This window comes from Narcine bancroftii, chromosome 2, assembly GCF_036971445.1.
Source record: "Narcine bancroftii isolate sNarBan1 chromosome 2, sNarBan1.hap1, whole genome shotgun sequence".
Classification (NCBI taxonomy): domain Eukaryota; kingdom Metazoa; phylum Chordata; class Chondrichthyes; order Torpediniformes; family Narcinidae; genus Narcine; species Narcine bancroftii.
This window is the reverse complement of record NC_091470.1, coordinates 108,793,821-108,810,450: the sequence shown is the minus strand read 5'-3', so window position 1 is coordinate 108,810,450 and position 16,630 is coordinate 108,793,821. Positions and strand designations below refer to the sequence as shown.

Below are 16,630 nucleotides of genomic sequence, written 5' to 3'. Positions count from 1 at the left end.
ACCTCACCTAGTCCCTTAACACCAGCTCCATCGCCAAGAAAGCCCAGCAACGCCTCTACCTCCTGCAAAGGCCGAGGGAAGTCTGTCTCCCACCCTCCATCCTCATGACATTCTACAGAAGATGGATTGAGAGCATCACTGCCTGGTTGGGTAACTGTACCATCTGAGACTGCAAGACTGCAGAGGATAGTGAAGTCAGTGGAAAAGACCACTGGGAAACCTCTTCCAAGCATGGAGGCTATCTACTACACTTGATGCAGGCGGAAAGCAATAAACATTGTGAAAGACTCCACGCATCCTCCATGTAAACTGTTCTCCCTTCTGCCATATGGCAGGAGGTACTGAAACACTCGGACCCTTCCGACCAGAGTGGGAAACAGCTTTATCCCCAAGCCATCAGGCTCCTGAACTCTCAGTACATACTTAATATTTTAAGGTGTTAACTCCTTTCCTTATATCTATGCAAATATACTCCGTGGTCCTGGAGAAACGTTATCTCATCCTACCGTGCGAGAATGGTATGAACGATAAATAAAGTTGACTTGAATTGATGTCATGTAAGTCTTCTTTGGCTTGGCTTCGCGGACGAAGATTTATGGAGGGGGTAAAAAGTCCACGTCAGCTGCAGGCTCGTTTGTGGCTGACAAGTCTGATGCGGGACAGGCAGACACGGTTGCAGCGGAAAATTGGTTGGTTGGAGTTGGGTGTTGGGTTTTTCCTCCTTTGCCTTTTGTCAGTGAGGTGGGCTCTGCGGTCTTCTTCAAAGGAGGTTGCTGCCCGCCAAACTGTGAGGCGCCAAGATGCACGGTTTGAGGCGTTATCAGCCCACTGGCGGTGGTCAATGTGGCAGGCACCAAGAGATTTCTTTAGGCAGTCCTTGTACCTTTTCTTTGGTGCACCTCTGTCACGGTGGCCAGTGGAGAGCTCGCCATATAACACGATCTTGGGAAGGCGATGGTCCTCCATTCTGGAGACGTGACCCATCCAGCGCATGTAAGTAATCTGACAATAAATACAACGAACTACAAATCCCAGAATGCACAGCGAGAAAGACGCATGCGTATGCAGCTTCAGCGCCTTGCCGCTGGGCGGCAGTGTCGCGAACGTTGCTGACGAACCAGTCGCCTCTGAGGAAGAGGAGGCGAGATGGTAGATGTGACCTTTGGCGCGTTTGGGGTTTTATTTCCCCGTTTTGGTATTTGTTTCAAATGACAAGAGCCCCGACAATCAACCATGAAGAGGTAAGTGCTCACCTAGACCGCAGTAAAGCCAACACGAGCCATCTCGACTTGTTTCGCCAAGTGGCCGTGATCTTTGGGCCGCAACGGTCCGGGCGATTGCGTGTGCATCCTCCTTGACGTCAGCCACAGGGCAGGGGACACGACTGACGGCGGGGCTCAGCCAATCCACATTCGGGGGCGGTGCGGGGCTGGCAGACGGGCAGCCAATGAGGGTGGTGCGGAGGTGGGTTCAGTTTGGTCAGGGAGGGTGCTTCAGGTGGGTCGCCACGTCGAGGGAAATGGGCTGCAGGTGATAGACGAGAAGAAGCGCTTTGAGTTGGAGGAGGAGGAGAGAGGGGAAATAAACTTATTTAACCATCTTTTAAAAAAAAGCACGAGTTGGCATTTAAACAACTGATGAAGAAAAAGGAAAATGTCTGAAAGAGGTAAATTTGTTTTGATGCAGTTTGTATTTCCATTAATGAAACAGCTAAAATGCAGAGCAAATTATTCTCTGTGTAGATGTTAAGGGTATTAAGATGTTTGGTAAGCAGTCTTTTCTTTTTATTAAATAATGCATGAGGAGAATAGGGGTACATAATCAAAAATGGGGGAAAAAATAATTGATACATCATTGCATGTTAATGAATATGTTCTTATCTCCTCAAACTGAAACCTTTAAAAAAAATTATGATATAAAACCCAACCCTAATTTTTTTTTCCAAAAAAGGAAAAAGACCGTGCAGCCTCTGCTGTTAATGTAATAATAAAAATTAATCGTCTGGTCTTCATTGAGGAGAAAAATCTGGAAGGGAAAATAATTCTACTAGCTAAATCATGTGGAAGTAATTTCTAAAAGGCTGCCAAGTCTCTTCAAATTTAGCAGAAGTATCAAATGCACAACTCCTAACTTTTTCTAAACTTTAAAAAAAAGACATCATTTGAGAGAGCCACTGAGAATGGATTAGAATCTTTCCATTTTAAATAAGATAGCTGTCATCAAGAATTTCAGATAGATTAGATGTTATCTATTGTGATGTAATTTTTAAAATCCAAAAATAGACTTTATTCACAATAAATTATTTAGAAGAAGGATGCCGTTTAGTGTCATCTGATTGCACAAGTAAAACCTGACGAAACATGCAGGCATACAAGACAAGCAATACTTAAGCGGCCCGCGAAGAGAAGCTGTTCCTCATCCTGGTGATACTGGCTCCGATACTCCTGTTTCTCTTTCCTTCTTCCACCCCCCCCCCCCCCCCAACCAACCTTGACTGGAGCAGGTAAAAGATGCTGTGTGCAGGGTGGAAGGGGTCCTCAATGATTTTGCGTGGGCTCTTCAGACATCTATTTCGGTACATTACGTTGATGGGGGTGAGGGATCCTGTCTGCCACTCTTACAGTCCGGGCATTGACCTTCAATCCATTTCTCTGCAGCAATCATACCACGTTGTGATTCAGCTGATCAGGATGCTCTCAAAAGAGCACTTATAGAAAGTTGTCATAATGGTGGCCAGTAGCCTTACCCTCTTCAGGCTTAGGAAGTACAGTCGCTGTTGGAACTTCTTGTCTAAGTGAGATGTTGAGAAAACTGTTCGCAGTCCTTTCATGCACATATCAGATCACTGTTGCAACTTCTTGACAAGTGAAGAGATGTTGAGAAAATTGTTCGTAGTCCTTGCACACCCATAATATTAAATCTATACATTCCCATAAATGGACATTGTAAAAGTTTGTTCTCGAAATACACCATTACCACTACTGTGGCACCTTGTCACTTCTCTTCCCCTACACCCCCCTGCCTGTTGTTTGATAACAACTTTCCAAGTGTACATCTCAACATTTTCCAAATGAATGCTTATGTCTCAACCATCCCTTCTGACATTGGGGGAGTCAAGTGCTGGAGTAGTGGCCGGTTATGAAAACCAGCCCTCTCCAGGAAAATGGGAAAAAAAAGTTAGGAAAAAGCAAAGCATAACAAAAATAAAATATAAGAAATAGAAGATAAAGCTACAGAGAAGAGAAAGAAGATGGCTTCCACGAAGGAGAAAATAAGAACAACTGGGAAAAAAAGTAGAAAGGTCGCCGGAGAAGAAAGAAGGTCTTATCTGCATGAAGGAACAGGACACTGTGGTGGCAAGGAGCGCCCAACCCTCGAGGTCAGTGCCTGCCCTGCGGAGTCACGACCCACCAGCTGATGCACTACAAAAATGGCTCTCGGAGCCAAACAAAAGTGCACAGTGCGCAATCAAAGGAGAAAGAGGACACCGGCAGGAGGGGGGCTCATCAGAGGAGCGGGCTGTCACAGAGCGAACAGCTGAGGGACGCCTGACACCAGTACGCTCAGCTGGAGGACGAGGAAGGCAGCAGAAGAGGGAGCAATGAAGCAGATGTGGGAGATAGACGGAGGGATGACCGACAAGAAGACCAATGTCAGGAAGCACAACAGATGAGCAGCTGGAGGGGAGGACCAACAAGAAGAGGCCCGACAAAGAGATACAAGCAGCTCATCAGGAAAAACAGAAGAGACACAGACACAAAGAAGAGAAGACAGAAACACAGATACAGACACAGAAGAAGAGGAAGACCAAAATCTTCACAGAGAAATAGAAGGTAAAACTGATGGACAAAGAGAAATAAAAGGTAAAACTGATGAACAGAATATATAGTCTTTTTTGAAGAGCAAATGAGATCACTAAAAGAATGGTTATTAGAGTTTAATGCAATTAAAAGAAAAATGAAAAGAACAGAAGATAAAATGCAAAGGTTAGAACTGGTAATGACAGAAATAGAGAAAGGAGTAGAGAATGTGGAAGAGTGGGAAACGGCTGTAGAAATGGAAGTAAATGACTTAAGAGAAAAATTGGAAGAAAGTGACAAAAAAAATTAAAGAGACACAAGAGTTGTTATCTCAGAAAATTCATATATTGGAAAATTATAGTAGGCAGAACAACATAAAAATAGTGGGCCTAAAGGAGGGTGAAGAAGGCTCAGACATGAAGGAATTTATAAAAGGATGGATCCTGAAGGTCCTGGGAATAACAGAAATGCAGTAAGAAAGGGCACACCAAGCATTAGCTCCGAAACCACAGGCACATCAAAAACCAAGATCCACCTTAGTAAAATTTTTGAGATACACGACAAGAGAAAATGTACTGGAACGGGCAAGGAATAAAGTTAGAGAAGATAATAAACCATTGGAATACAAGGGTCAAAAAATATTTTTTTACTCAGACATAAGTTTTGAACTCTTAAAGAGGAGGAAGGAGTTTAATACAGCAAAATCAATTTTATGGAAAAAAGGTTACAAATTCATATTAAGACATCCAGCCGTGCTTAAAATATTTATACCCGGAGAGCAAAACAGACTGTTCTCGGATCCAGAGAAAGCGCAAGAATTCGCAGAACGTTTGCAGGACAGGAGAAGAGATGAAGAGATGTAACAAGAATGAAGAATGGCGATAAAGTATATATAAAGATGTAAAAACAATGTAGATGTAAAGAACTAAAGAGGGAAAAGAAAAGGGAAAGAAGGGAGTAAGGGGAAAAAAGAGAGAGCTTTGTTATATGTGATTTTTTTTAAAAAAAAGTTTTCTGGAGAGGGGGAATAACCGTCACTGCAAAATCAGTTGACACTGCGAACAAGATTGCAATCCAAATGAAAAGGGGAGTTGTGGTTGCCTGGCAAGGGATATGGGGCAACTCGGAGAGGAGGGGATCTTTTGGGGTTAAGGTATTAGTGGATGTGGGAACTACGGGGGTACTTTATGTCTTAACTATGTTGTACATTAAGTGTAATAAGAGAAAACTAAGAGATGGAAATGGGGAAAAGGGGGATGGAGGTGGCGAAGAGGCAGAAAAGAGATGTATGCAAGGTATAAGATGGTCATGTTGAATTATATGACTATAAACATTAATGGAATACATAACCAAATTAAAAGGAAGAGGCTATTAAATTTATCAAAGAGGGAAAAAATACATATAGCATTTGTGCAGGAAACGCATCTAACTGAAGCGGAAGATAACAAACTAAAGAGAGACTGGGTAGGACACATAATGGCAGCATCCTATAATTCAAAAGCTGGAGGTGTAGCCATACTAGTTAACAAAAATGTAGCAATCAAAATAGAGGAGGAAATAATAGATCTGGCAGGGAGGTATGCAATGATAAAGTGTCTGATATACTCAGAATTTTGGAATTTGCTCAATATATATGCACCTAATGAGGAGGATTAAAAGTTTATGTAGGATATTTTTTGAAGATTGCAGACACACAAGGAAATATATTGATAGGAGGAGATTTTAACCTTAATTTGGACCCAATGTTGGATAAAACTGGACAAAAGACAAGTAAAAAAAATAAAGTAGCCATATTTATAGTTAAATCAATGCAGGAAATGAAACTTATGGATATATGGAGGAGGCAACACCCAAGAGAGAAGGAATTTTCATATTATTCGAGTGGGTGCAAAACTTACTAAAGGATTGATATGTTTTTGATGTCAGCCCATATTCAAGGGAGAGTTAGGAAAACTGAGTATAAAGCTAGACTACTATCAGATCATTCACCCCTATTAATAGCAATAGAACTGGAGGACATCCCACCAAAAACATATAGATGGAGGTTAAACTCCATGCTACTTAAAAGACAGGAATTTAGGGAGTTTATTGAACGCCAAATTAAAACATATTTTGAAATAAACACAGGATCAGTGAAAGACAAATTTATATTATGGGATGCAATAAAAGCCTTCATTAGAGGGCAGATAATAAGGTAAGTGACTAAGATGAAAAAGGATTACAATCGGGGAAATAGAGCAGTTGGAAAGGGAGATAGTAAGTACAGAAAAGGAATTAGTAAAAAGGGGTGATATAATGAAAAGGAGAGAATTGTCGGACAAAAAAATTAAATATGAAACATTACAAACATACAAGGTGGAGAAGAACATTATGAAAACGAAGCAAAAGTATTATGAACTGGGAGAAAAAACACTTAAAGTATTAGCCTGGCAACTTAAAACAGAACAAGCTAAAAGAACTGTATTGGCATCAAGGAAAAAAGACAAACAAATTGCATATAATCCAACAGAGATTCATGAAAATTTTATGAAAAATTGTATCAAACTGAGAATGAAGAGGAAAATGATAAAATAGAGGAATTTTTAGCTAAAATTGAACTGCCGAAATTACAAGAGGAACAAAACAATCTAATAAAACCATTTAAAATGGAGGAACTACAGGATATATTAAAAAAAACTCCCAAACAATAAAACGCCAGGAGAGGATGGATTTCCAATAAAATTTTATAAAACATTTAAAGAGTTATTAATTCCTCCTCTCCTGGAAGTAATGAACCAGATAGAAGAAACACAAAACTTGCCAGATTCATGGAAGACAGCAATAATTACAGTAATACCAAAGACTGGGAAGGATCCATTAACACCAGCATCATATAGACCAATATCTCTACTTAACTCAGACTATAAGATAATAGTGAAATTATTAGCAAACAGTTTGGCTGAGTGTGTACCTAAAATAGTTAAACAAGATCAAACTGGGTTTATTAAGAAAAGACGAACTGTTGACAATGTACATAAACTTATTAATCTAATCCATGCAGTTCAAGGAAATAAGAAACAAACAGTAGCTGTTGCTCAGATGCAGAAAAAGCCTTTGACAGAGTAGAGTGGAATTACTTATTTAAAGTATTACAGAAGTTCAATCTACCAGAAAAATATATTAATTGGATTAAAGCATTGTATAATGGACCGTTGGCGAAGGTAACAGTAAATGGATATGTATCGAATCACTTTAAATTAAGTAGATAAACTAGACAGAGATGTGCAATATCCCGCTCATTGTTCGCCTTAGCAATAGAACCTTTGGCAGAACTAATAAGAATAGAAAATAAAATAAAAGGGATAAAAATAATGGAGAAGGAGTATAAAATCAGCTTATTTCCAGGTGACATCATAGTATACCTATCAGAACCAGAGGTATCAGTAAAAAAATTACATAAGAAATTGAAGGAATATGGAGAAATATCGGGGTACAAGATCAACGCAAATAAAAGTGAAGTGATTTAAAAAATGGATCACCATTTAAATGGCAAGCACAAGCAATCCGATACCTAGGGATCAGTTTAGATAATAACTTTAGCCACTTGTAGAAACTAAATCATCAGCCACTAATAAAGAAATTGCAGGAAGACTTAGAACATTGGAAAGAATTACCGCTAACATTGATAGGGAGGGTAAACTGCATTAAAGTGAACATGTTCCCAAGGGTACAATACTTTCAAATGTTACCAATTCCTTTAACAGAAAAATTGTTTAAGGAACTAAAGGGAAAAATAATGAAATTCTTATGGAAAGGGAAGAATCCAAGGGTAACGTTAGATAAATTAGCAGAGAAGTATAATCAAGGTGGTTTGCAGTTACCAAATTTTAGAAATTATTATAGAGCTGCACAATTAAGGTATTTATCAGATTTTTACCAGACAATGGGAAAACCAGATTGGACTAAGATAGAACTAGATAAAATAGGGGAGAAGGTACCAGAACATATACTTTATAAATGGAATGAAAATCTGGTGCAATATAAAAACTCATCATTTACTTAATACACGGAAGAAGATCCACTTAGAAAGGAAAAAAACGAATGATCAAATACCACAATTACTATTGATGAAAATCTGCTAACCCCTTTTACAATAGACAACCTTTCCTTTAGAGAATAGGAGAGAAAAGGAATCATGAGCATGGAAAATTGTTTATTGGGAAATAATTTATTAACATTTGAACATTTGAAGTATAAATATGGAATAACTCATGGTACAATGTTTGCATATCATCAATTGAAAGTTTATTTAAAGGATAAATTGGGAAACAGCTTGAGATTACCTGAAGGAAGCAGCTTTGAATATGTGATTACACACACAATGCTAATTAAAAGATTTATAACCAGCATGTACATTAAGCTGCAAGATAAGGAAAATGAAATAAACTATAAACCTAAGCAGAAGTGGGAAAAGGATCTAAACATAAAGATAAAAAATGAAGTAGGGGAAATGTTGTGTTCTGGAACTATGAAGAATACAATAAACACAAGGTTATGCATGATACAGTATAATTGGTATTCAGCAATGGTACATGGAAATGAATAAATGTATTCCATTGGAAAAAATAACATATAATTTAAAAAATAAAGTCGCAATGTTTGAACAAATTTGGGAACCATACATGGAACATGTCAGAGAGAGCTTACCTGCGACCTCCAACCCCTGAAATGAGGATGATAGGAGGATGGGACGACTGGATTCAGTGTGTAATAAATAGATGATGCATTTTTCTTGTTTATTTTCCTTTGTGTGAAGCTATTGTTTTATGGTTTTATTATATTGTATATGTTGAATATTTATGGGTTTTGGAGGGGGGTGGGTAGAGGGGAGGGAGGGAATGGGGGGGGAAAGGAAGAAAAGACCACTGTGTAAATTTAATGAGAACTGTGTAAATTTAATGAGAAATGTTTGTACATATTTTGGTTGATATGGTTCATAGTGTGAAAAATTTAAAAAAAATTAAAAAAAAACCCATCCCTTCTGACATTGAGTTACAAACTCCCTTCATTTGGGTACTTCATTTACTTCAAATTTGCATAAATGAAGAAAAAATGTTTTGAAATTGATGCTTTAAGTTACTAAAATTCTCGTATCCCATTGAGAACTGCCAATGTCCTTTGAGGCCAGTTAGAATTTAAGTTCCGAATGTAAAATTAGTGGGAGTTACTCAAATGGATTGTCATTTTTTTAAAAATGTATGTGTTGTTCACTAACATCCTTTCTTGCACTGGCTGTCTATGACCTGCGTTCCTTGGCAATGTTGTTAATATTCAGCAACTCTATGAAATAGCCTGGCAGGCCTCTCTCATTTCAGGCACCATCTCTCAAGAGGATTTCCTAATGCTCAATGCAATGTTGCTCTCAACTACCTGTAAATTAAAAAAAAACTTTTTAGATGAATTGAAATGTATAAAGCAAAAGAGAACCCCTTGTCTTTGCACCACGAGGGAATATAAGGTATTGATCTTTTTTTTTGGTTAAACAGGATAAAAATGTCCACATGGCCAAGATGTACGCTGTGTTCAACCAATCGTGGATGCATTGAGGACACATAGTCTTTTTTTAACTTTCTATGCTGAGAGGAAATATTTGCCATGGGAAGGTAAGGCTCTCATCTTGTGTATGAAACTTTGCTATGTTAACCTCAACATGATTTTTTATTTTGGAAAAGTGTCTGGCACATAGGCTGGCCAGCTATCGTTGTTCAAAGTAAAAATACAATGCTGGAGCAGTTCATACAGCATAATGGAGAGAGAAGGAAGTGGAGACCTGGAGGAAAGGAGATAGAGGGATAGGGAAGAGAGGGAGAATGAGGAGTGGTCTAGCAGAAGCCAGAGAAGTCTGATAATCCCATCTGTTTGGAGAGTGCCCAAATGGAAGATTAATCATTGCTCCTCAATTTACAGGGTAGTCTCGATTGACCAGAATACGACTCCATCGACAGACATGTGAGCATGGGAATGGGGAGCAGAATTGAAGTGGTTAGCCACTGCGAGATGTGGACAGAGTGAAGGTGCTCAGCGAAGCGATCTCCCAGTCTGTGTCCAGTCTTTCCAATGTAGAGAAAGTCACAACGTGAGCACTGGATGCAGTCGATGATCTCTGCAGATTCACAAGTGAAGAGTTTCTTCACTTGGACTGTTTGGGGCCCCGAGTGGAGGTGTGGGCACAAGTATGGCACTTCTTACAGTCTTTTTTTGATGAGGTTAGAGATGGTACGTAAGATGGTGGCTTAATGTGCTTTCTTGACATTTTTAACTTCAATCACTGCGTCTGAAGACTTTCTGGTTTACTCCACTATCACGGCTTATGTCTAGTGTTCAACTGCTAAAGTATTTAGCTGTGTATTTTTCACTTCTTGAACTGACCTGATTGAATCACTCATGGTTTCAAGTCACATTTATGTCTAAAATTGTGTCCAACATTTTGCTGAATTATCTGATGGAGCATTTTGAATTTTATCCATTTCTTTAAAAAGAAACTAAACCTGAAGAACAAAATTATAGATTTGAAAGGAATTTTCCAGTGCTTTATTGTACTTTTAATGAGTACAGTAATGGAAGTATTATTATCAAGATGCTTGCATTCTGAGAGGAACTTAAAAAGAGGTTACACATTTTCACGAACTCAGGATATCTCTCTGCAGTTAGTGAACCACTTCGCCAATTGTACTCGGCAACCTATGTCAAACAACGTGACAGTAGTCAGATTGTGAAAGTGTGCCGATTTCTATTGCGCAAAGATGCCTGAATCTTATTTATTTGAGGAAGGGAGGGAACAGGATCTGTATTTAAAATCTTGCAGAACTTTTTGTTTTGAATAATGTTTTTTTCTTAGGTTCTGTATCTCCTGTTTATTTCCTGCTTCGTGGCATTTCAGTTTGTCCCCTTCAGCATGCCCACGACCTCTCAACACAACCTATCGCCAGTTGACGGCTGCTGCATTGCTCACAGTTTTAATATCTCTACTCTACATTTTGCTGGTCTTGGACAGGAATCGATGGGGACGTTTCTACCAGGACAAAGGAAATAGGTAGTGTATGGACAGCTGTTTTTCTTTTCTTTGTTTTAAATCTGTGCTCTTTGTCCTTATTGCATCCTCATTGTTGGAAATGCTGCCCGAACTCCCCTGAATCCCACTTCGTCAATATTTCCTAATTGCACTGTCTACCGGTCTTCAATAAACTTGTATGCAGGACTGCTCAGAATTGGTTTTTAGTAGAGGCAATAAATGTTTGGCTTGACTATAATAGCCACTTACACTGGGCTGTAAATTGCCATAACAACAAACTCCATCAAGGACTCATTTAAGGGCTTTTTTGCACTTTTTTCTCTCTGTATTGCACAGTCAATTTGTTTACATTTCTATTTGTTTACTTGTGTATGTTGAGTACAGTTTTTTTTGTGCTACCAATAAGTGGGTAATACTGCTTTGCACGTAGGGAAAAAATTCCAGGATTGTATGTATTCTGACAATAAATCTGAAATCTGAGTTTTTTCATCTGGTGAAGTCATGTGTTTTGTAATTAACCTTAAAATGTCCAAGCAACATTTGGTCGTTTGCCTTAAAGTCATGTAAATCAATGTTAACTTTCATTATCTTAAGTGCCACCTTTTGAACTTTGTATTGCTCTTAGGGTGCTGTTCATGCTGTCTTGCAGATACTTAACCAAATTGATAGACATGGAGGCCACAGATATAAAGAATCCTTATCTGAACTATGGCGTAGTGATAGACTGTGGAAGTAGTGGCTCAAGACTCTTTGTGTATTGCTGGCCAAGGCACAATGGAAATCCACATGATCTGCTCGATATCAAACAGATGAGGGGAAAAAACCGGCAGCCTGTGGTGATGAAGATCAAGCCAGGTGAGATTTCCCCATCTAAATCAGTTGAAGTCATTGCTTTTAATATTTGAATGTGGAAGATTTTGTAAAAAATGGTGAGGAGGTTGGCAAAGATGAACAAATAGATTTTTTTAAAGGTTTGTTATTTTAAAATCTATATGCAGTTAAAACCTCTGGTATCCAGCACCTATTGGGGATTGGTATATCCCAGATAAGTGAATTTTCTGGTTGCTTGAGATTGTGTGATTGGTGAACAAATTGCTAGCGGGGGGCCAATTTTTAAATTTGTATATTTTAGCTATATTGTATATTTTCTGCAATTTAAAAAAATATATATATTTGCCAGTTCCAGATAACGGGGATTTTACTGTTTGAAGCCGTTTCAATGTCAGATGGAAGAATTTTTTTTTCTTGGGTAAATCAGTAATGAAAGGGGGAAAATCAAAGATCATGATTAAAATCCCTGGAAGAAAATTTAAAGAGAAGTGGGGAGGCACAGATCAGTTGTGTTCTGCCTGAAGTAACGGTAGATGTTGATACAGTTGGGGATGTGGGATTGCTCTTGGGAACAAAGGTGAGTTGGTGGAGGAACTTATTGTGTCAAGCAGCATCTATGGAGGGAAATCACGAAGAAGGTTTGCCAGCGGCTATACTATTTAAGGAGTTTTTGGAAATTCAATGTGTCACCAAAGATTCTTGAAAACTTCTACAGTTGTATTGTGGAGAGCATTCTGGCTGGTTGCATCACTGTCTGGTATGAAGGTGCCACTGCTCAGGACAAAAAAAACTCCACAGGGTTGATAACTTGGCCTGCGACATCATGGGCACCAGTCTTCACTCCATCAAGGACATCTACAAGAGACAATGTCTTAAGAAAGCAGTCACTATCCTCAAGACCTCCACCACCTGGGCCATGCCCTCTGCTGGCAAAGGGAAAAGGTGCAGGAGCCTGAAAATGAGCACTTGGAGGCGCAAGGACAGCTTTTTTTCCTCTGCCATCAGATTTCGGAATGGACAATGAACCATACACACTTCCTTAGTTTGACTTTATCTTGCAGTATTTTCATTTATTTTGTAAGGTGGTTTGTATAAATGTCTACACTAGGATGGTGCAGGAAAACAGCAAATTTTGTGACATGTTCATGACCATTTTGAAATGGAGAGTAGGCATTTGTGGTCAAGACCCTTCCTCGAGACTGGATCCCTACCCGAAACACTGACTTTCTACTTCCCTTCATGGATGCTGCCTGACCTTCAGTTTGTTTCTGGCTAATCATGCTCTGTACTCTCAAATGCAATGTTGCAGATGCTGGAAATCTAGAATTAAAGCAATGGGGAAAGGTCATGGAGAAACTGAGGCAGGGTCTGAGAATCTCCTGCTGTTTTAGAGTACTGACAAGTCCAGCTTGGAATCAGTGAATTGAGCATTGACCTTGAATTCTCTCTGCCATTTTTCTGGTTGACATAGAGTGCATCAGTAAGGAATTGAGGATTTTTTACATCCAAAGTGTGGCAAAGATTTGGTACTTTGTCTCCGAGGGAGAGACTGATACCAATAGTAAAGATGCATTGAAGGGGAAGTTTAATAAATTCATGGAAGTGAAATGATTGAAAGATAATGGTGAAGATTAAATGAAGCAGGAGTTTCACCATCAACATTGATCATCAGTTCTGCTGATTGGCCTGGTGCTGGGCTACATTAACACAACATAGCTTCTATTTTAGTTCTGAATTGTAATACATTTTCACGCAAAGACAGAATTATGGAATGCTGCCACTCGGGAGAAGGAAGACTGTCAACAGTATGCCATCACATTTTCAACTCTTGGAATAGCCCTGCACCATTATCATTTTTCATGATTAGATTTTAAATCTTTTTCAGTGCCAGATGAATTTTTTAACGCGGTTCTTCTGGACTCGAATACATATATGATGTATTGTTGGGTGGCATGGTTAGTGTAGACCACACATGTCAAACTCAGCCCCGTGGGCCAAATTTGATATAATTATATTTGGCCCGCAAGATCATATCAAATATGTATTAGAGCTGACCCGTTGGCCGCCGCACCAGTATAGCGCATGCACAGCTAATACTACAAATCCCAGAATGCTTTGCTAATGTGTTGGTGGCGGCCCGCCAGCCCACTAATCGCCCCCACCTCCTCTGTTTACGTTCATTAGCATCTGCGACCTGTTGCCTAACTCACATGTAATAAACCCCTTACGAAAAATGGCCAAACGAAAGACAGAAAACAGGACCTTTCAAGACAGGTGGGAGGCAGACTATATGTTCATCATTTTAAAAGACAAACCTGTTTGTCATTGAAGCAAGTTGTTACTTTTTTGACTTGTTGGCTTGTGAAAAAAAATACATTTAAAAGGAGCTTAAAGGCTATAGAGAAATATTATTTATTGAATATTTTATTTCTCATTTGTTAATGCTTCTTCAGGAAAGAGTTTAACCAAAACTATTATTAAACATTTATTTTAATAAGAAAAAGTTTAACATTACATATGTTGAAAGAAGAGAAAACATGCAGATGTTGTTGAAAATTTTCAATAAATATTTAGTTTGGCGCACGATTTAGTCCAAGTTTTTAATTTTGGCCCTTTGTGAATTTGAGTTTGACACCCCTGCTGTAGACATTAGCACCACACTGCCAATGACCTGGTTCAAATCTGATGCCACCTTTAAGGGGTTTGTATGTTTCCCCCTGTGTCTGCGTGGGTTTCCTCTGGGTGCTCTGGTTTCTTCCCACCCTTCAAAATGTTCGGGGGGGGGGGATTTCAGGTTAGTTGGGGTATTTGGATTTCATGGGCTCATGGGCTGGAACAATCTGTTACTGTGCTGTATGTCTAAATTAAATCAAAAATTAAAATTAAATGTATGGGTGGCTTATTAGGGTTTGTCTCTTTTTACATAAGGTCCTGTAATTAATGTGCAGAGCATCTGTTTTAGACAATAAATTGGCAGTTGGATCAGACTTTGGTCTTTTGCTTGGTTTATCTTGTTTCCTTGAACTTCCTATTTTTCTTTCTGCAGGTATTTCAGACCTGGCATCTACACCGGAAAAATCTAGTGATTACCTCGCTCCTCTTCTGAATTTTGCTGCAGACCATATTCCTCATTCTAAACACCAAGAGACTCCTTTATACATCCTATGTACTGCAGGCATGAGGATTTTGCCAGAAAAGTAATGGTTTTACTTGCATTTAAAAAATAAAAAAAAGATTTTAATATCCAATTTGGGCTGTGTTGCAAACTGGGATGAAGTTAAGTTAATTGTTAATTATTTGTCCTGTGAGTTGATCTATTAATTGTTACAATTCTGCCAGGTTCACTGCTATGGAATGGGTTGATGTAGTGTCTGCGATAGGGCGGCATGGTTAGTGTTACAGTTGGTGCAGTGCTACTTTAGCGCCAGTGACCTAGGTTTTTTAATCCGGCACTGTCTGTAAGTTCCTGACCTAACTTGAACACCTTGTGTGAAAGATTTGAGTTTGGGTGTAGATGTTAATTTTCTGTGCATTGAATAATTCAAGAAAAAGGATGCCAAGCAACATGTTGAGGAAAATGTTCAGTTGATGTTTCTGGTTGAGACCCTGCAGTAAACCTTTGAGTCTTTGTATTCATTACAATTAAGATCAAATACTTCAAAATCTCTCAGTCATGAAATCTCTGCAGTGAAGTTTTTTTTTTAAAAAGTGAAGAATCTTTTTCATATGGGTCAGCTTGACGTAGTGGGCTAAAGGTCCTGTCCTGTTCTATTTGCCCCAAACGGCTGACCCCTTATCCTGAGGGCTTGTCACTTTAGGATTTCAGAAGCTTGTATATCCTAGTGAGATCACATCTCCTCTACACCAAGGAATGTAGGTTTATCCTACTCAATTTTTTTTAATGTATAAAAGTGGTGAAGAAACTAGGCAGTGTTCATAGGAAGCAAAGCTATATAACCAATATTTTGAGGATAACCCCTTCAAGCTGATACATATCCATTTTGGGCCTGAGTCCTTTGTCAAGGTTCTAGTTTAACTCTTACTCAATTGTGCTGACTCCATACTTTATTTGCAATCTTCCTTGTAGAACAGAACAGTCCAAAATTCATATTGAATATACTGCTCTCAGTTGGGGTGACAATAAAACTAGTACAGAGGGGCTCCATATCCGAATTCATTTGCTGGGTCAACTTTGGTTTGGAAAGTATTCTTTTTCACTTGCAACTCAGTTTGGATTTGGGTGTAGTGTCCCCACTGTCAAATCCTCTGCTGACAGTCATTAGCCCCTTTTATAGTGGGGGGGGGGGGGGGAAGTGATTGTAAAGACAGATATTCTCTTTAAATCACTTCACTTACCTGGTGATGGTGGGCAGCACTCCTGCATCACTGGCCCTGCCTCCTTCACCTCTGGAAGCTGGCTCCTAACTCAGCTTTGTATAAAAGCACCGCAGGATCTCCATTGTAGGTCGTAACTGTAAAAGGTAAATTGGCCTTTTTTTTTAAACTTGAGCTGGCTGTAAAATGGGGTTTCAGCATAAAAAGGACTATTGTTTTGTTTCATGGGCCCTGGACTGACCAGGCATGAAATGTGTCATGAACTAGGAGGTGAACTAGTTCTTTCTCTATACACCATGAACAAATGCATTGAATCTGCTGACCACTAACCTCTTTGTTTGGCAGCCAGCAAAATGCCATTCTTGAAGACCTCCGCACAGATATCCCACTTCACTATGATTTCCTATTTGCAGATTCACATGCTGAGGTAATTTCGGGAAAACAGGAAGGTATGTATTCCGCATTAACTGTAATTTTAAATCCGTAATTGATTACTTGGCAAATATATTTTGTAGTTATCAAGAGTCATTAGGGTAATCGCAGGTGGAGGGGGGTACTGATTTTTGTTTTGGTGGCGTTGGACTGAGTGGGTGGGGGCACAATAACATTTGGG

The 16,630-nt window shown here is 39.2% G+C and overlaps 1 protein-coding gene across 9 annotated transcripts in view; it reads left to right on the top strand.

The window, feature by feature from the left end:
- The first annotated feature begins 1,093 nt into the window (after nucleotides 1–1,093).
- The window catches only part of entpd4 (ectonucleoside triphosphate diphosphohydrolase 4), a 36,503-nt gene continuing 20,966 nt past the window's right edge, over nucleotides 1,094–16,630 (top strand). For 2 of the 9 annotated variants that reach the window (XM_069917974.1, XM_069917970.1), the window contains exons 1-5: nucleotides 9,842–10,012; nucleotides 10,678–10,872; nucleotides 11,501–11,706; nucleotides 14,729–14,879; nucleotides 16,363–16,466. In XM_069917974.1, coding sequence (XP_069774075.1) covers nucleotides 9,927–10,012; nucleotides 10,678–10,872; nucleotides 11,501–11,706; nucleotides 14,729–14,879; nucleotides 16,363–16,466 — 742 coding nt within the window. In that variant the 5' untranslated portion in view covers nucleotides 9,842–9,926. Of the gene's footprint in view, nucleotides 1,242–1,536; nucleotides 1,667–9,325; nucleotides 9,443–9,746; nucleotides 9,789–9,835; nucleotides 10,013–10,677; nucleotides 10,873–11,500; nucleotides 11,707–14,728; nucleotides 14,880–16,362; nucleotides 16,467–16,630 lie in introns of those variants that run through there. The other 7 variants (XM_069917972.1, XM_069917973.1, XM_069917976.1 and 4 more) reach the window with 7 other exon arrangements.